Source organism: Ruditapes philippinarum, unplaced genomic scaffold, assembly GCF_026571515.1.
Source record: "Ruditapes philippinarum isolate M1 unplaced genomic scaffold, ASM2657151v2 ctg2483_1_1_1_1, whole genome shotgun sequence".
Classification (NCBI taxonomy): domain Eukaryota; kingdom Metazoa; phylum Mollusca; class Bivalvia; order Venerida; family Veneridae; genus Ruditapes; species Ruditapes philippinarum.
The window spans coordinates 24,181-44,818 of NW_026865080.1; the positions used below are offsets into that span (position 1 = coordinate 24,181).

At 32.5% G+C, this 20,638-nt stretch overlaps 1 protein-coding gene across 4 annotated transcripts in view; it reads left to right on the forward strand.

The window, feature by feature from the left end:
- LOC132727745 (uncharacterized) overlaps positions 1–20,638 on the forward strand; it is an 86,844-nt gene that overhangs the window by 2,385 nt on the left and 63,821 nt on the right. For 3 of the 4 annotated variants that reach the window (XM_060713319.1, XM_060713322.1, XM_060713321.1), the window contains exons 4-12: positions 269–379; positions 1,694–1,804; positions 3,007–3,206; positions 3,840–4,119; positions 6,932–7,144; positions 7,745–7,885; positions 9,016–9,177; positions 11,640–11,774; positions 12,696–12,833. In XM_060713319.1, the coding sequence (XP_060569302.1) occupies positions 269–379; positions 1,694–1,804; positions 3,007–3,206; positions 3,840–4,119; positions 6,932–7,144; positions 7,745–7,885; positions 9,016–9,177; positions 11,640–11,774; positions 12,696–12,833 (1,491 nt within the window). Of the gene's footprint in view, positions 1–268; positions 380–1,693; positions 1,805–3,006; positions 3,207–3,839; positions 4,120–6,931; positions 7,145–7,744; positions 7,886–9,015; positions 9,178–11,639; positions 11,775–12,695; positions 12,834–13,513; positions 13,625–20,638 lie in introns of all 4 variants that reach the window. The other variant, XM_060713320.1, reaches the window with a different exon arrangement.

Below are 20,638 nucleotides of genomic sequence, written 5' to 3' on the forward strand. Positions count from 1 at the left end.
GTTTAAGATAATTTGTGAGACTGTAATTGTCCTTTTACTGTCAAGTTTCTCCTGCCCGCGATTAATTCAACCAGCATTTGTATAAAATCCGCATTATCATCTATATTACAAAAACATATTTTATTATTATAACAATCAGGACGTGATCAAAATAAGTTACAGGCATTTTCATCACGATCAAATTTCGATGAATGTTTCTTAAACCAAAGTTAGTGCATATTCTAAGTACAACCTTAAAACATTTTTCGCACCATCTTTTCTATTATAGTTTCAGATTCCTACGCCGAAGTGAGTCATAATCTTGGGGAAATGCCTTGTCTTGTTATAGTTCGTATCAAAATGCATCATGGGAACAACTTGATTATGGCTGACGGCGTTGGTAAGTCACGTATATATTTTTAGTTGTAAAGATGAGTGTATACAAACTCCTCACAGTGATTACCTCCCTTGGCAAAATTGAAATCACTGCTTTCACAGATGTCACATGATGATGGAAGTCACATGACGTAACGTCGAAATTCAAATGTAAATATCCGCCGTTACAAAGAAATTCTAACGTCATTTTTCTCTTTCTGTTTTATTTTTAACTTTTTGTACCTACGTTCGTTATATTTTATCAAAAAAATATCAAAAGTATACAAAATAATGAAAAATAGATTCAAAAGTTAAAAAATATAAAATATCAAAATATTGACAATGGCAGAGGCTTTGTACTGATAAGGGGAGATCACTGCGTAGGAGATTGGAGTGTATATAAAACTTTATAATACTGCACGTTTGTAACGCCACTTTTCATTGGAAAACCATGACGTTTATATAGCCTTTATAATACTGCACGTTTGAAACGTCGCTTTTCACTGGATTATCGTGACTTTAATATAGTTTTTATATACATGGCTGCTGTCGATTTATAAAGAAATCTCGCTGTATTCCTCTAAAAGTGATGCTTGCTGTATTATAAATTTGTTATAAATATTTCTGACAGGTTATATGGCCGCATATGAATGGTTGTTTCGGCTTGGTTTACATTTTATACAGGACCATATAACCTGTCAAAAATCTTTATAACTAATAATATACACGGCTGTTGTCAGTTTATCAAGAATTCACATTTCCCCTAAAAAGGAAGTTTGCTGTATCATAAATAAGCCATAAAGATTTCTGATATGTTATTTGGCTTATATAAACAGTTGTTTGCAATTGACCCTCGCCTAGCGGCTTGGGTTATGTTTGTCTGTTTGGGTTTGTTGACCCTCACCACCCGAAAGAAACCATATCGGCAAGCAATACATTCAAACAAATGTTTATATAGGGCCATATAACTTGTCAAAAATCTTTATAACTAATCTTACAAACGTCACAAATATCAAATGAAAAGCGAAGTTACAAACGTGCAGTATGCTGAATTCCCAGGTGCATATTATTACACAAAAAGGGAAAAAAAGACAAACGGTCCGGACTTATAATGAGATATTTTTTTCTTTGAAGGTGGTATTTACGTGCCCGATAGTACTAAATCGACAATTGATGTACTTGAGATCCATTTAAATAACGCAAATTATAAATAAATGTAAGTGTAATAAGTATCATAAAAGAAATAGGCTCCAATTTTGAAATTTCATATTCAAAAAATTATTTCATTTGCTTTTTTCATTGTTTTGTTTAAGAAAATGTAGCAATTCATCATTTTCAGGATCCAGCATGCAGGTATACGCGGATGTATCTGACAGAACAAACGCCTACCTTGTATATGGTTATAGTAACAACACGGTGAGAATGTGGGTAGACTCGTCAAACCTTGGTGGTATGTTACATTAAAATAAAATAGTCCGACGTGTTGAGATATGTTTCCATTATAAATGCTCAGTTAGTTATTTAGAAAGCGTGTTTGGTAGTTTAAGAACTTTATTAACTTTACAGTAATATATGATGTTCATTTACGAAAAACATCCATAGGAGTGAGTTTCACAAACTGATAAAATCCTTGATAAAATAGTTCAAGCAATAATGCCATTGATCTTGCTTAAGGAGTTGTCTTAATACAATCTTTAAACCAAGATTATTCTATGATTCTTCTTTTATCTTTTTATAAAAAAGTGTGCGGTCACTATATTCTTTGATATTTTTCATGATAAAGGTGTCTTCTTAGTATACACGGTCGCATGATCAATTTTTAAGGCACCAAGTTCTTGAAGTTTTATGTGCCATTTAAAGCTCATAGTAAATCATAAAAGGTTAAGCGTCAATTTCAGTACTCAATTACTTGTGAACTTAGAATGTTGTAATTTGATTTTATCCACTTTTTAAGAGGATTTGGGTGGGGTTCGTTTCAGTTTTAGTACTTAAATTGTTATTTATTGAATATGTTTCGTTATATGTACTGAATTCATTATTCGGATTGAAGGCATAAAAAGAAATATGTTACAAAAATACGTTGTATCAAGATAACATTTCATTTGTGTTGTTTTAGATCCGTAAGCTTTTAGCACGATACTTTGCTATATATATGTGGTTGTTTAAAGATCCTATATGTTCTGTGATTGATATTGTTACTGTGTGTATACCACATGTGCTAAAATTAATGTATGTATATACTTATGCAAATAAAACAATTTTCAAACATCGAAGAATCTGTAAAATGTGTAATGCAAATATTTGTGCACATTATATTTAATCAACAAATTACATGCATTCATTTCTTATTGGAAAATTTGACTAAGAATTTATAGAACGTAAATTTCTAATTACCTCCCTTTATCTACATGAAATGGTATATTCGGTAATATCTTTACAAATAATGCTTATTGGAATTTACAATGTTGACAAATCTTACTTCGAGCATCATACGTATGAAATAAAACCATAAAAATTGTGTAACAGGATCTTTAAAACCAAGACATGATGGTATTTTTAAAAGAATACTTTTTAGTATGGACCATATGTTGAATATATTTTTTCTAATTTTCTAATTCTATATGTATACATTTTATATAAACTGTTTTCTAGCAATATTTGATGGAAGAAAACACACATGGTTTGATATAGTGATGTCTGAAGGTGAGGCGGAGATTTTTGCCTGGAAATGTTCTACCAATACACCGTTTTACAACGCACGCGTGGTTATTAAAAATACTATGGACAAGTTGCCCGAATGGTGGAATTTAGACGTTGACTACGAATTAGAATATTCACTGATTCGTGTTTCTGTAAATATTTTTCTTTTGACTTTGTTAATGTATTTTATTCTTATCTATTTTTTTTATTCTTGGGGGTGATTAGGCGTTTAGCACATCGCATAAAGACCTTCATGCGGTGTTATTGTCACGTCTTTTTGCAATAGTGTCCATCATGCTTAGATGTCGATACACGACAATCAAAGGTGACGTCACGTAAATGTGATTTGACGTTAAGATCATGTGAAACGCCACAATGACAGTAAGGTAAATCGAAAACGTTCTGATAATACGATACAACGTAATCCTCTTATTGTTGTCCGTATAGTTTTGACTTGTCGCGCGTCCTTTCACGTTTTTCGTACGTCACTTCTGATTATCGCATTATCACTCTGCGTTGTCATGCGCCAACATTTTAGCACAACAGAGACAGCGCTGCAGTTGACACGATAAAGACTCCGTACTTTTGATTCATGGCATAAGAATAAATGGGAGATGCAACCATTCTTGTTTTTCTGAGCAATGCTGATCTGAATTCAAAAAATAATTCACGTAAATGGTTAATCTTTGTTTCCTTGTAAATGTAGATATCTTTGTAATGATAGTCTTTAAAACACGTTAAATTAACTTATTAAAATTATGTTTAACAATCAAAAATATTTACAGGTACTTGCCGAGACACCAGAGAAACCTAATTCCGGTTTTCGATTTCCGGCCGGAATGTATCTTGGGTATCCAGAACCACCGGAAACCGGAAATACTGTCGGCCCCGTATCCGTCGGTGGCCTCTCTTATGCGTATGAATTGAGATACAAATTCAATTTCTGGCAGCCGAAGTTTTCCGAGAATCTTTCTTCAATATTTATAGCAGAATCATTTGGCGATGGAAAGAATACAGAAGTATCTCATAGTGAATCGGTTTACATATTAAGTTGGATATATGAAGGTTAGTTTGATGAAGAAAACTATCAAATCACAAAGGCCTCCAATATTTCCATGCATATACTTTAAACTGTAAGGAAGAATAGAATCTTTTGTTCCGTCTGATTGACACGATTGAAAGCTTGGAAAAAATTAGCACAGTAAATGTATTCTAAATGTTTGTACCAGCTGTAAAGCAGTAAAGTTTGCTTGTCAGTAATTTTAAGGAATGAACCGGAATTCTTGAATATTCTTAAAATTGTGTTTATTTATACAGCTTGTATGACACACACACACACACGCACGCACACACGCACACAAACACATCTTTTTAAAGGGTATAAATCTGTATCTTATGAAATATTTTTATAAATTTTTTCAACAATAAAACTATAGGTTCCATTATTATATGGTTGATTCCCCCAAAAAGTTGTAGAATATCTCTGTTATTTAACACACATACTTAATGTATGTAAACAGAATAAAATGTTCGAACTAAAATATTATTTTGCTAAATAAATGTAAGTGGGTTTTGTCCGTTTAGCAATGACTTTGTGCATGTGCCAATCGCTTTCAGGCAATTTATTGCCATTTTCATTTCATACAAGCATTTTGAAGTATTCTCTTTTAAGAATACAAACAATGATATTTGCATCAGATATATAGCTTTACACACTTTAGGAAAGGCACCTTAAGCGAATGTTGCCAACTGTTATTTTGTCTTTATTAATCAGGTAGAAAAAATGATTTAATCTATCAATTATTATTTTTGTTTTGTTATTTGTTTGTCTTTCTTGATACTATTTTATGGGATCGGTAGGGTCATAATTAAAGTCACAGTTTAAGGGATGCCACTGAGGTTTAAAAGCCTTAAAACATAATATTTGAATTTCTAACATAAATGATCTGGGCCACTTTAAACAGAAATATATGCAAAGATAAGTTAAGAAATATACTTTGAGTGAAAAGCGTTTAAACGCTTTTCATTTTTGGTCCTTTTTAAGATTAGTGGTCTAACCCTACATCAAATTGTACATTTACCTGGAAAAAAATATTTGCAGTCCCATTATATCAAAAACCTTCAGTGGAGTCCATTTAAAGTGGTTTAGATTGCATCAATGAACACTGGCTGTATTCCAGCCATGCTGGTAATGAGTGAGTAACAAAAAAGGTTGGAGCACCACACTAAATACCGTATCCCGGTATATACCGGACAACGCGTTCGAATGATTAAATGTCACAATCTTGCCATCTCACTCAACCCTCTTCTTCATCTCTACATAACAATTTATTTACATGTACAATAATGATAGAAAAAAATGTAAGAATGGCCGAAATTGTTCTACTTTGTAATCATGATTTCTGCAAGCGTCTGTAGGTACTGCTCCAACACTGTAGCAAGCTAAAACAAGTCAGCTTGTCTTACGTCTCTGTCACGAATACCCCATACGTGCTTTACTAGTACATGTATCTACTGTTACAGTACAATAGTATTGTATTCAATTATATTGATTATAAAAGAATAATTTCTCAACTTCCTGTAACCAATTTTTATGCTTCCCGAAAAAATTTCGGGGGAGCATATAGTCGCCGCCTTGTCCGTCTGTCCGTTCGTCTGTCTGTCCGTCCGTCCGTCTGTCCGTCCGTCCGTCCCCTTTTCTTGTCCGGGACATAACTTTGAAACAACAAGAGGTATCAACATGAAACTTTGTAGGTAGATAGATCTCATTGAGTAGGTGTGCAGTGCACAAGAACCGTAACTCTGCCTTGCCTAATTTTTGAATTATCCCCCTTTGTTTATTTTACACTTTGAACTTTGTCCGGGACATAACTCTTAAACTATAAGTGGTATCAACATGAAATTTTGTAGGTAGAAAGATCTCATTTAGTATGTGTGCAGTGCACAAGAACCGTAACTCTGCCTTGCCTAATTTTTGAATTATTCCCCTTTGTTTATTTTGACACTTAGAACTTTGTCCAGGACATAACTGTAAAACTATAAGAGGTATCAACATGAAACTTTGTAGGTAGATAGATCTCATTGAGTAGGTGTGCAGTGCACATAAACCATAACTCTGCCTTGCCTTATTTTTTAATTATCCCCCTTTGTTTATTTTCACACTTTGAACTTTGTCCAGGACATAACTCTAAAACTATAAGAGGTATCAACATGAAACTTTGTAGGTAGAAAGATCTCATTAAGTAGGTTTGCAGTGCACAAGAACTGTAACACTGTCTTGCCTACTTTTGGAGCTATTGCCCTTTGTTCATTTTGACACTTTGAACTTTGTCCGGGACATTACTCTAAAATTATAAGATATATCTGAACATGAAACTTTGTAGATAGATAGGTCTCATTGGATGGAAGTGCAGTGCTTAAGAATCATTACTCTGCCTTGCCTTATTTTGAAGTAATTGTCCTTTGTTTATTTTTACTTTTGACTTTTGTCCGAGACATAACTTTAAAACTATTAGAGATATCAACATGAAACTTTGTAGGTAGCTAGATATAATTGGATAGAACTGCAATGCTTAAAGAACCTAAACAAAGCCTTGTCTAATTTTGGAGTAATTGCCCTTTGTTCATTTTTACACTTTGAATTTTACCAGGGACATAACTCTGATATCATTAGGAAACTTTATAGATAGATAGATCTCATTGAATAGAAGTGCAGTGCAAAAATAGCATAACTCTGCCTTGCCTAATTTTGGAGTTTTTGCCCTTTGTTTATTTTTTTTACACTTTCCTGTGTCCAGAACCTTCTCGGGGAGCATCACCCGGTTCAACCGGTTCTTGTATCAAAATGGTTAATTTCTAATTACATGCTCATTGACAGAGAACGCTGGCTGCCCAGAGCCCGTCATTCCGAATGGATTTGCCAACACGTCATTGAACGGAACGTCAACGGGATCGCACGCGATAGTACGTTGTGACGAGGGGTATGATATCAAGCAGAAGAAGAAGTATTACGGTTATGACTATGAACGGTATAATATCACGTGTCATAAGTTTGGATACTGGGAGAATATACCAAGCTGTATACCAAAGGGTACGACTAAATATTCTTTAACATGTAATGAAATCATTTTTTTTTTCGTTGGTTTCGCTTTTTTAAAATTGAAATTACCTTAAAGGCAGCATCAGAGGTATTTGTCGAAAAGGTTATAGACGTACACTAGTTTACATTTCAAATTCATATTACGTTTACACTTAGTACATGAACGAATACTTTGAATCATATACTTTTAATTGTGTGGCGATTGTTTTTATTTTCATACGTTGAACAAAAAAAATGAGTTTTAACCAGATAGGTAAGGGCCTAATGATTAAGGTGTCTGCGTAAGGGAAGCGGTGGCCTACTGGTAAATTGTCTGCCACTCACACCAGAGATCATGGGGTTCAAGCCCAACTCGGGTCACGACCATGTTTCTTCATATGACACCACTACTGGTTGCTTCCAGGAAGCGGACTGGAAGGTGATTAATATAAGTTGTAAGAACTTGCTTCGCAATTGAGCTTGAATAAATATCTTTAAGCCAACCAAAAATATTTTTCAACGTATTCTTGCAAAATACAGCTTAGCGAGTAGACGCTGCAAAAAATATTGTGTTTTTTTTGCTTATGGGAATGATTTATAATTATATTTCAGAAAAGGCAGTGGACTCAGATTGCAATCCTGCCGTGGATAGATGCCGGGATCAACACGCGACCTGTACTTTGACGCCGGATAGACAAAGATATAGGTGCACGTGTAACGATGGTTACAAGAATGAAAATGGGAGGTGCAAAGGTAGTTATTTATTCATTCTTTAAATATAGCTATGAAAATACTTTTTATCGGTTACTGGTTAAAATACCCCCAAAGCAGTAACCGTGATCCCTACTTTTTCTTAGTGTTGTTTCTATAGTGTATCTTTCTGCTTATTTGAGCTCATTAATTCAACTTTTTTAATCCTATGTTTATGAATACCGCGTAAGCCAGTGCTACGGAGGATTGGTTATAAATGCTGTTGTCTATCTAAATGTATAAATTGAATGGATACACATAAATTCTATTTTACATTCAACCTGGTACGAGAAAAATATGCGATTGTTTCCAACGCGGCCCCGAAGGATATTACCTTGAAACATATACCATCAAAACTAACAAGGGGAGGAGTGACCTATTGGTTAAGGGTCTGCCTCTCCATGCTGGGATAATGGGTTCGAGCCCTTTTTGGACCATGCCCTTGTTTTCATATGACATCGGAACTGGTTGGTTCAGGAAACGGATTCGAAATAGATAAATATAATTTGCAAGAACTTGTTTCGCTATCGGGTTTAGATAAGTAAAAGAAAGAGCACCGAAACACGATGCCATCTGATTTGTTCGAGATTGCCGAGTGTTTTGGTGTTCTTTCTCTTTGGTATCATAGTCAAACATGAAAGGACGTTCCCTGTTGTCACAATATGAAACCCCGGCAAAAATGAACGAATGAACGATCATCGGAATATGACATTTCTGTCGCTTTCCCTTTCTCTGCCGTCACAGTATGTAAACCCAAGCAAAAATGAGCCAATCAACAGGCATGCTCTGGAGTGCGGGTAACTAATACCCGCACTCCAGTTAACGCACTGTGCATGTATATGTATACGATTTAACCCTGACACATTTCCAACAGAAAGGTTTCCAAACTATGATACAAATATGTTTAAACAAACAATTAAAAAGGTCACTGAACTAGGAAAGAAAAACTTTCGGCATCATCAGTTTTGAAATATACAATTTGATACACATTTTCAGAGTGTAAATAGTCATTAGGTAAACTTTACATATAGCCGCCTCTTCAATAATTTTATAAGGATTTTTCTTCCTTTTCTTTTCTTTTTCTTCTTCCAAACATCTTCATTGCTCACCAGTCTTTTCTTCTTTCATTACAGCCAAAGGAATCTATTTACCAACAGCTGATTATGATAGTGACTGGACAATACTTCATAGGACTGGACCCAAGTGGCACCTCGAGTTCGAACATGGTCTGGGGACAGTACCAGTGATAGTTGATGTACAGGTTGAAGTTGATAATGTGATATTTCATGCTATTGGTAAGCAACAATATATAGTGGAAATATTTTGTTATAATAAAGTTATACTATAATCAAAACTGAAAATATGAACAAATTTCAACGTCCTGTCTAACGTATACAAAGTACACGTACAATAACATGTGGATTTTCCTAAAGTTTGAAATTATCCGTGTTCATTGTACTATCTAGGCTCAAAAAGCGGAAATTGCTGTCTTCATACACGTGCCAGCCATGCGTTCCCGGTGACGTCAGTTTATCAAAACGTCACTTTGCTTAACATATGACTTTTTAAACAACGTTATTTTTTCAGAACTCGTTTGAATTTTAATAATTTAATTAGAATATACACATTATATCACAAATTTATTCCGTGAACGGGTACACATGCATACATTTTACATTGGCAACTACAGATTCATATTGTAATTGGACTTAAATAGAATATACATTTTCTTAAATTGTTCATCTTATATTTATCATTTATCCCTAAGGTCACAGATTTCTCAGTCGGTGTTAACTACTTAATATAATAAATCGTTTTGCATCACAAAAACAGTTTACATATACTTTAATATTATACCTCATTTGCATACGTCCTTCTATAATTAATAGGACGTCATCAGGTCCATAAACCGCATGCAGACCGGGGGCGGTCCATAATTCTTATATGGACTGGATGACGTCATTCAAAATATTAAAGTTCGTTTTTTTTTTTTTGCCTGTTTTATCTGATTAACAAAAATGAATAACAAAAGAAGAGCATAATTTTTTTGCTGTATCGCTTGAAAATAATAATAATAATAATTTCGACTAGGGTTTGAGATATTTCACAATCTGAACAAATAAATTATTTGCGCTTCGGGCCATATACCTTCCTCAGTCTGACCAATCAGTCCGTAAACTTGCTACCTACCGGCTCCTTTGTTAAAAGCGGTCTAGTAAATCACTTACCGACCGGTTAACAGGTCTGCAAATAGATACCGACCTTTATTGTTTCTATTTTTCCTAAAAATAGAAAATATGTAAAGTCGGAAAAATCGTGATTACAGTCCAAATTTTACCGTAAAAGAACGCTGAATTTGGGGGGGGGAGGGGGGGGGTAAAACCCCTTTGAATAGGAAAAAAGGGGCACTATATTTTAAAGATTAATCGAAAAAAAATTAGCTAAAAAAGCTGTAAGGACCCCATAACTTATTTCGATTTTTTTGAAAAAACAACTGGGGTCTGTTTTGGCGTTAAGTTTTGTGTTTCGCCTATATTTAAAGAGATCAAAAGCACGTTAATCCCTTTTTTTTTCTTTTCTATTTCCTAAACATTTTCCGAACTTATACTTTTAAATACTATTTTGGGATTTTTACAACTTTTTAAGCACAATCCCCGATTATTTTTAAATTTTGTTAAGAAATATAACGATTTTATTTTTGGTGCAATCGAAACAAAGTCAAATTTTCATCTTTTTTTCCTAAAAAAATACTTTCGTAGGGAAAAATTAGTTCATCTTAAGTATAAGACCGTTTTTCTCATTTTTGCGCTTCCATTCTAGACCGCGTGCTTACATGCGGTCTTATAACGGATGATGCTAATTAAGAATACACGGAAAGAAAATTCATCAAAACATGGATGAAATTCTAAGAACATTTAAAATCAGCCATCATAAAAAACAACAACAACAAAACCCAACTTACATGGCGGTGTAACTACATGTATTACTAATATTTATTCATAGAACCCTGTCTTTTACTTTCCTTTGAAAAAATCGTATATTTTAATTATATAAGAAATAGCCTGATCATCTATTTACCATTAAATTTATTATATATAAAGATAAAGTGTTTAGAAAACATTTTTATCTTCCTCAGTGTTTGTTTATATTATTAATATGTTATGTATTCATATATTGACAATATCAAAATAATGATCTTACCATTCCCTACTCGACTCATTTTCTGTAACTCAACTCAACAAGTACATCACCTGACCTTATTACATAATGAAACCCCACGAAAATCACGAGAATATTCAAATAGCACCTGATTTGTGAACGAATGAATTACAAGAGCGTAGCGGATGGTATCTTTGCTTTGCTTTGGAATGCTTTCTTAAACATGATAAAGTACATAAGTAATATGTTTCTTGTGAGTAATATTAATAAATACTGATGTATGGATAGAAAAACAAAAGAGCATGTAGGTAAGATAGTTACCGCACTCGGAATAGGTCTGCATAGTATTTACAGACCCGGTGGCCTTTTAAAAACCTCGATCGCTACGCTCTCTCGGTCTTCAAATCGCCACCCGGGTCTGTAAATACTATGCAGACCTATTCCTCGTACGGTAACTATTACCTATTGCTCTCAAGGCCATATATCATTTGTTAATTGACACATTTTTTTATAAACCAAATTGCAAAGCAATGCCCTTAATATGGTTTTAACAATATGTGCTTTTATTGAAAATTTTAGACTTAATTTTTTTATCAAGGTCAGTCGCCTGCAAGAAATCAACGAGGTTATGACGATGAGAGTACAGTTGTATATATCTATGATGAAAATTTTGTCAATGTATCCGCCTTCAGACCTACTGGAGATTGGAGTGGGGACGGCCTTTTCTCAAGAGGTTAGATTGAAAATACTCTCCTATACTTGGCCTGTTCAATCCAATTTTTAGTCGCTATTGTTCCATCATAACCATTTTGTCCTCTTTCCTTATTTGTGTTTTGTTATTTTTCGACGGAAGTCGTCTTAAAACAGTTTGACTTCCTGTAAAATTAACATAAAAGAATGAATATAAAGGAGCTTTTATTAGTTATTTTCAAATTGCAAACTGCTATCTGGTAATCTCATTGGCTATTCTAAAAAGTTTTAAGGGTAGTTTAATTTAAAAGTAAAATGTAAAGCATAGTTCCCGTCATTATAAAATAGAACGTAAAGGATTGTTCTTATATAAAAAGTACATTTTTATTTCTAAGATTTGTTTTGTCTTCTCCTCTTATACCATTAATGCTGAGTTATGGCCCTTGAATAAAAAGCATTTTGTCCTGTAAATGATGTTAAACAGTAGCTGCAACATGCATTTTGCTATCATCAGGCGACACATGTGATCGCTCTTGTTCAAGATAAGTATTTGTTGTTTGTTTGTTTGATTGATTGGGGTGTAAGTCACAACGACACAGTATAGGTCATTTAGCGGCGTTCCAGCTTTACAGGTGGATGAAAACTTCAGGTGCCCTTCTGTGCATTATTTCATGCACGAACGGGCACCCGAGTAGAACCACCAGCTAGCTGGATAGCTTACTCACATGAAAGAATCCAAAGTACCTGTCGGGATTCGAACCTACAGCAGCGAGGGACAAGTGGTTTGAAGTCAACGACCTTAACCACTTGGCCAAAGACGCCCCCTCAAAATAAGTGAAACCACAAGAAAGTATCATGTCATTGTTACGGAAGCATTTTTAAATACAAATTTCATAGTTTTATTGATCTTTTTTTGTTATGAAGAAAGGCGTAAATATTGAACTAATTCACTTTATTTAACAAGGTAATTACAAGTGGTATGGCTATGCCAATAACTGGGGAAGCTTTGGATATGTCCGAGTTCTGGCATGGAAGGCGGAATCACTTCCGGAACCAGATATATTGGACAACACGAAAACACTAAGGGCTAACACTTCTAAAGGTGATTTCCATTCAGTCATATTTTTATATTACAGTACATGGAGTATGTCGTGTTGGCAAATACGTATCAATGAGTGATATCAAATTTGAGTGCATTTATGTAGAATAAGGGTTCGGGATGATAATCACGAGGGCCAATAGGCCTGATAGAATAGTTACGAATCATCTGAATTACAAACCGTGCATTTTTATACAATAGTGCACGAAACATTATATCTATATTCTTAAATGCTATAAAAAAAGAATTGATGAAATTATGTTGAACTATATATCAAACGTTTAAGTATTTTTATGACATCAATGTGTTTATTGACGACATATTTGACGTCATATTGTCGTTTTATGATGTGCATCTAACAATAACATACTTGATCGTCCTATCTGTTTGATAAGGAAAAGTTTAAAAGCGTGTTAGATTTAATATCATATTTGTAAACGGGTGGAATCTTCTGGCATTGATGAATTAAATTAAACAGTTTGTTTATAAGTATTCATTATACACCTCGTCCAAATTAGAAAAATCTTTATTTTTTAACAAAATATCATGCTTATATCACATCATAACATATCTTTGTGATATACAATATGTTGGTATGTCACGAATTCTGGTTACCTTGCAACTTGAACACGACTTTATAGATCTGGAAGATCTGTATAAAGACTCCTTTTGTTTTATTTCAGCCAGCGACTCATTTTATGAACTAGAGCATGGTCTAGGAGAATATCCCGGTATTGTTGTTGTTCGAGCTAAAATGGAGTATAATGGTACAACTTTCTACGCAGATGGAATAGGTATGTTGTTTTGAATAAAAAATAAAGAGAAAACAACATGTTGTTTTAGATAAAAATAAGAAAGCACAATATGTTGTTTTAAATAAAAAAAACAGAAAAGTATAATATGTTGTTTTAAAATTAAAAAAAAAAATTAAAAAGCACAACATCAAAGTGATTTTATCTAACCAATAGTCTTTATCGCTACAAGTGATTTATAGGTGCATGTAATATTTCAAAACGAATTAATAAAATAGTTCTTCACTTAAAGGTAAATCCAGAAACAGTTCACAAAAGATTGTATTACCCACAGATATTGCTATATATTAAGTGAAATCTTTTTTTTATGATTATAAATGTATTTTGAATTACTTTCTTTTATTAATTTAAAGGATCAGCACTTAATGTATTTTATAAACTGAATGAAAATGAGACAAATACCGGCCTGGTTTACGGTTACAGTGACTCAAAGATTCGCGCATGGGTTGACGCATCGACGAAGGGAGGTAAAAAGATATATTCATGTTTATATTTATATAATGATTATGTTTGTTTTCTTATGATTAAATGTTTTCTAAGCAGTGTGAAATGATTTATGGTATTCTTACTGCAATGCTCAGCCCGCCAAAACAATTCTAACATTGGCTAATATTGTTCCAAATTGTTTTTTTCTCAAAATCTTAGGCATTAGATTATTTACAATCACGCATCCTTTATCGCTATGCACAAAATTTCGGTTTTAAACAATTAAAGATTATTGAATACTTTAAATTGTGAAAAATTACTTTCCGGAAATTCCTTATTTGGAGCAGAATAAGGAATAAAAAACTGGTTCCATATTCCTTATTCGACTTGAATGTTTTTTCAAATAATTATTTTATGCAGATGCGTTATGCAATGGTTTTAATGATTGATCCTTGCAGTGTATATTATGCAAATACGTCAGAAATAATTGCAACTGCTGTCTTTCTTTGCGTATCGTTTTCTGTTCCTTATTCGAAATTGAATAACTAATAAGGAACTGGATCCTTATTCCTTGTTCGACTTGAATATTCTTTTCTTCAAAATTCAATGTATCTAGATACGGGTTCTGTATGCAATGATTTGGATTGAATTTTGCAGTTCTATTATAGATTGATGAAGAAAAAAACAATAGTGCACTTACTGTATCTTCTGTTCCTTTTTCAGTGTTACACTGTGGTTCTAGTTAGCTGATCATCCATAAATATTATTATATAAATGTTCTGCTTTTCTTTATTAAGATTTGAATAAGGAATCAGAAACTAGTTTCCTATTCCTTATTCGAAAAAGGAATAAGGAATAAGGAACTTAATTTATAAACATAATTTCTTGATCGGTTATAGTTAATTCAGCAATATTTGATCTGTTATGGTCATTTCAACGATATTGATCGGCTATGGTCAGCAATAGTTGATTGTTTTTTGCTATTTCAGCATGATAAAATTGTGGTCATTTTAGCAATTATATTTGACCAGTTAAGTTTTTAGCAATATTTTATTGGTTATATTTATTTTAGCAATATTTGAATGGGTATGCTTAGTTTAGCAATATTTGAATGGGTATGTTTATTTTACTGTAGCAATATTTGAATGGTTATGTTTATTTCAGCAACATTTGAATGGTTATGTTTATTTCAGCAACATTTGAATGGTTATATTTATTTTAGCAATATTTTAATGGGTATGCTTAGTTTAGCAATATTTGAATGGTTATGTTTATTTCAGCAACATTTGAATGGTTATGTTTATTTTAGCAATATTTGAATGGTTATGTTTATTTCAGCAATATTTTATTGTTTATGTTTATTTTAGCAATTTTTTTTTGTTTTGTTTATTTCAGCAATATTTGAATGGTTATGTTTATTTCAGCAATATTTAATTGGTTATGTTTATTTTAGTAATATTTTATTGGTTATGTTTATTTTAGCAATAGTTTATTGGTTATGTTTATTTCAGCAATATTTGATTGGTTATGTTTATTTCAGCAATATTTGATTGGTTATGTTTATTTTAGCAATATTTGATTGGTTATCTTTATTTCAGCAATATTTGATTGGTTATGTTTATTTTAGCAATATTTGATTGGTTATGTTTATTTCAGCAATATTTGATTGGTTATGTTTATTTCAGCAATATTTGATTGGTTATGTTTATTTCAGCAATATTTGAATGTTTATGTTTATTTAAGCAACATTTGAATGATTATGGTTATTTCAGCAATATTTGAATGATTATGGTTATTTCAGCAACATTTGAATGGTTATGTTTATTTCAGCAATATTTGATTGGTTATGTTTATTTCAGCAATATTTGAATGTTTATGTTTATTTCAGCAACATTTGAATGATTATGGTTATTTCAGCAATATTTGAATGATTATGGTTATTTCAGCAACATTTGAATGGTTATGTTTATTTCAGCAACATTTGAATGGTTATATTTATTTTAGCAATATTTTAATGGGTATGCTTAGTTTAGTAATATTTGAATGTTTATGTTTATTTCAGCGATATTTGAATGGTTATGTTTATTTCAGCAATATTTGAACGGTTATGTTTATTTTAGCAATATTTGATTGGCTATGTTTATTTTAGCAATATTTGATTGGTTATGTTTATTTTAGCAATATTTGATGGCAGAAAAGACACATATTTCGACATGATCGTGTCAGAAGCTATACTTGAAATTTATGCATGGAAAATATCAACAATCACTCCTTTCTTCACGTTTATGTTTCCACTGGATGAAGACAGAATACCGTATGCTACCGAGTTTTTAATGAACTTTCAACTTGGTGACGGACTTACCTTGGCTACGGTGAGAAAAAATGATTTTTACATAGACAAGTTGGATAAATAATAAGTGCATATTTCTTATTTTATACAAAGGACCACTATTTAGAGTTGAGGAAACAATAACCTACTTATCACTATGAAAGTTATATAAAGGGTTTGAAATTGAAATTTTTTCAAAGATTAAAAAAAGTAAAAAAGTAAAACCCCCTGTGTCTTTAAATTTACCGGGCCGGCTCCATTTTTGAATTAATTTAAGGGAAGGAAACCCCTTTTTTTGATCTAATTTTTTGAAAACAAACTTTTTAGAAGCGCTAGCGCTGCTTCACAAAGAATGATGCACTTTTTTTAGAACCCAAAATTTTTCCGTACTTGTTTTTAAAACAACACAAAATTTTTTGCGTTTTGTTTTTTTTGTTTTGGGGTTTTTTTTTTTTGTTTTTTCTTGAAAGGTTTTTTTTGATTTTAAAAGAAAAAAGAGAGGCTGCTTTTAAAACCCGTTCTAAAGTGATAAAAGCCCTTACCCAATTTCCCTAAAGTTGGGTCGTTTAAACCCAAAATTTTTCAATAATTTATTACTAAAACATTAAAAAGAAAAATTTTAATAAGTTTCCCTTAAAACCAAAACATTTAAAATTTGGGGTCTGTAATCAAAAATCCTTTTATTTTTCAATTATCCAAAAATAATAAATTGCTTTTGTAATCAAAGTCCTTTTAAAAAATTTTATTTTCCCTTTCATAATTTTAAAAAATTTTTAAAATTTTTCCATTACCAATTAAAATAATAGTTTTATCTTTAATTCCCAAAATTCTTAATAAATTCCCTTTCCCAATTTCATAATTACGGGGTTTAAAAGATATCTTTTTCTTTAAAATTTAAAGGCACGATTAGGGGCACATCAAATCCAAAAAAATTAACTTCCCTTTCCCATTTTGTCAGCGTTTCCTTTCGGGGAAAATATGGTTTAAGACCCTTTTCCCAAAAAAACTTGGGGCCCCAAAAGGGGTTTCGGGGGTTTTTTCCCCGGCCCCCTTAGAGAAAGGGGGGTTTTTTGTGATGAGGGATATTAAAACTGTACCTGTATAAACCCATAGACTACAAAATGCCAAATGAAGATTTTGGTAAATTTGCGATTGATTATCGGTGTGAAACAGAGTTGTTAGATTTTCCATATTTTACACATCAGTAATATGTTTCTTGTATATACATTCTTTTGTGCTTCAAATTGATTAAAACCAGCCCTTTAATTGCTAAAATGTACGTGTATGAAAAAAGTATCGATGAACTTAAGTGAGATTGTTATTGCTATTGCTTTAAAAGGAATTAGTCAACAATAAAAAAAATGTAATATCATAAACAATTATGTTGATAGTATTTGGTTTTTTTTTCAAAATTAATTGTTTTATATTTAGGGGCTTTGTTATGTATACCTGACACATATGGGGGAGGAACTTTTACCGATGCAGCCCATAATGGCATTGGAATCCTTCACAGCTGGATAAATGGAGGTCAGTAATCGACTACCCTGAAAATCCCCCCTGCTGGCTGTTGCAATACAAAATGTATCGGATTTTCCCGCTGTTGCAATACATAATGAATAGGATTTTCCCGCTGTTGCATTACAAATGAATTGAATTTTCCCACTGTTTGCAATTACAAAATAAATCGGATTTTCCCGCTTTTGCATTACAAAATGAATCGGATTTTTTCTGCTGTTGCATCACAAAATGAATCGGATTTTTCCGCTGATGCATCACAAAATGAATCGGATTTTACCTCTGTTGCATCACAAAATGAATCGGATTTTACCGCTTTTGCATCACAAAATGAATCAGATTTACCCGCTGTTGCATTACAAAATGAATCTGATTTTACCTCTGTTGCATCACAAAAGAATAGGATTTTACCGCTGTTGCATTACGAAATAAATCGGATTTTCCCGCTGTTGCATTGCAAAATGAATCGGATTTTCCCGCTGTTGCATTACAAAATAAATAGGATTTTACCGCTGTTGGATTACAAAATGAATAGGATTTTCCCGCTGTTGTATTACAAAATGAATCGGATTTCACCGCTTTTGCATTACAAAATGAATTGGATTTTACCTCTGTTGCATCACAAAATGAATCAGATTTTCCCCACAATTTCGCGTATCAATTAATGTTAATTCCCCTTTAAATTGCCAAGCTTAAATGGCTATGCATTTAATATATAGATGTTATTTCAAGCGTTCTTTCTTTGATATTTTTCCTTCTTCTACTATTAATTAATTAATTAATTAATTAATTAATTAATTTATTTATTTGTTTATTTATTTATTTAATTATTTATTTATTTATTTGTTTATTTATTTCAGCCGTAAATTTCGATCTGCTGTACATATAATGGTACTATATGGTATTTAGTGCATAAGCCCTAACAATATCAATTTTCGGCATATTCAAAAGTTAAGTAATTACAGCATGTATTAGCTCTTCTTTGGTAATTAATTTCTTTTTTGTTTCTTTTTAAGACTGTGGTGACCCTCCGGAATATTCAAATGGATATTTGAATACTACAGTAAATGGTACAGAATTTGGCGCCTTTGCCACATTGGAGTGTTATGACGGGTACTGGGCTTCCAATTACAAGTACAGTCAATCATTTTGTAATGAGGATGGGAAATGGCGAGCCTATGGCCAGTGCAAGCCAATTGGTGTGTTAAGTTCTTCTTCACATTTTACATTTCACCGCTTTACTTTGTCTTCATTTAAAATCATTATACGCTTTACTTTGTCTTTGATTTTTTACATTATACCGATTTACTTCCCGTCACTAATACATTACACCGCTTTACTTTGGCGTTAATTAAATACATTTCACCGTTTTACTTAAATACATTACACTGCTTTACTTCGCGTCACTAACAAATTACACCGCTTTATTACATGTTTTGCAGTAGATTACTGAATTATAACAGTTAATTATATTCTGATAATTTCACAGTAATGATTACCAAATATAATTTCACAGTAGCCGAACTATATTTGGCGTAAAAATAAATTATTTATCATTAATGAATGTTTTTTTCAGCGGAAATGTAGTCAATCATAATAAAAAATGTACGTGATAACTGTTGTTCGTAATATTTACGAACGTTGTGCTGAAAAACATCTAAAATCTAAAAATAATCATGGAATTATATTTTACTTCAACATTGTGACGTCATTATTTGATGACGTCATGAAGATAAGAGCATGGCGTTACGCGGCAAAAATCAGTAAATTGGTGTAAAAACCGTTAAAAAATCATGAAATAAACAGAAAATTTGTTTGTTTTACATGTAAGATCAAATAATATTTCACTCGTGAACCCCAGCTATTATATTTTCACTCGTGGCTACGCCACTCGTGGAAAATATTGCATCTGGTGTTCACTCAGTGAAATATTTTTCGATCTTACACTGAAACAAACAAATATCCTCTATTTACTTCGCGTCACTAATACATTGCACCTCTTTACTTTGTCTTTAATTGTATACATAAAACTGTTTTTTTCGCGTCACTTATACATTACACCTCTTTGTCTTTAATTTTATACATTATACCGCTTTCTTTGCGTCACTTATACGTTACATAGCTTAACTTCGTCTTTACTTTATACATAACACCGCTTTACTTCACGTGTAAAAGCAGCTGAGTATTTTCGTAACAATATATGATGTAAAAATAGTTTTGATGTGGTGTATCGACATGAGACTTTTTTTTTTTGAAAACTATTTTCATAGCGTCCGAAGGCTACCATTTTTTTCCAGATTTAAATTACAATTGGCCTACATTAAATACTTTTCTACTTTATGCCACATCTTGTATTATTTTGACACAATTTTGTATTATGTTGTAGTGTTCATTATTGTTTTAAATTAACAGAATGTGGGGAGGTTGAAGCACCAACAAATGGTACAATGAATGTAAGTGGTCTTACATTTGGAAATAACGTAACATTCCAATGTGAGGAAGGCTTTAAAATAAATGGTTCGGATATGATTAAATGTATGTCAACCGGAAATTGGTCCGCAAGCGTACCGACTTGCAGTGAAGGTAGGTAGATTTATTTGTCAGCTTTGCCGTTCTGTATACTATCAAACATAACACGTTACATTTTTTCACATTTAAACTAGGGAGAAGGCCTGAGATGAGATTACGGGCCCAGAAGGACACCTAAGTAGAAAACCAGCCTTCAA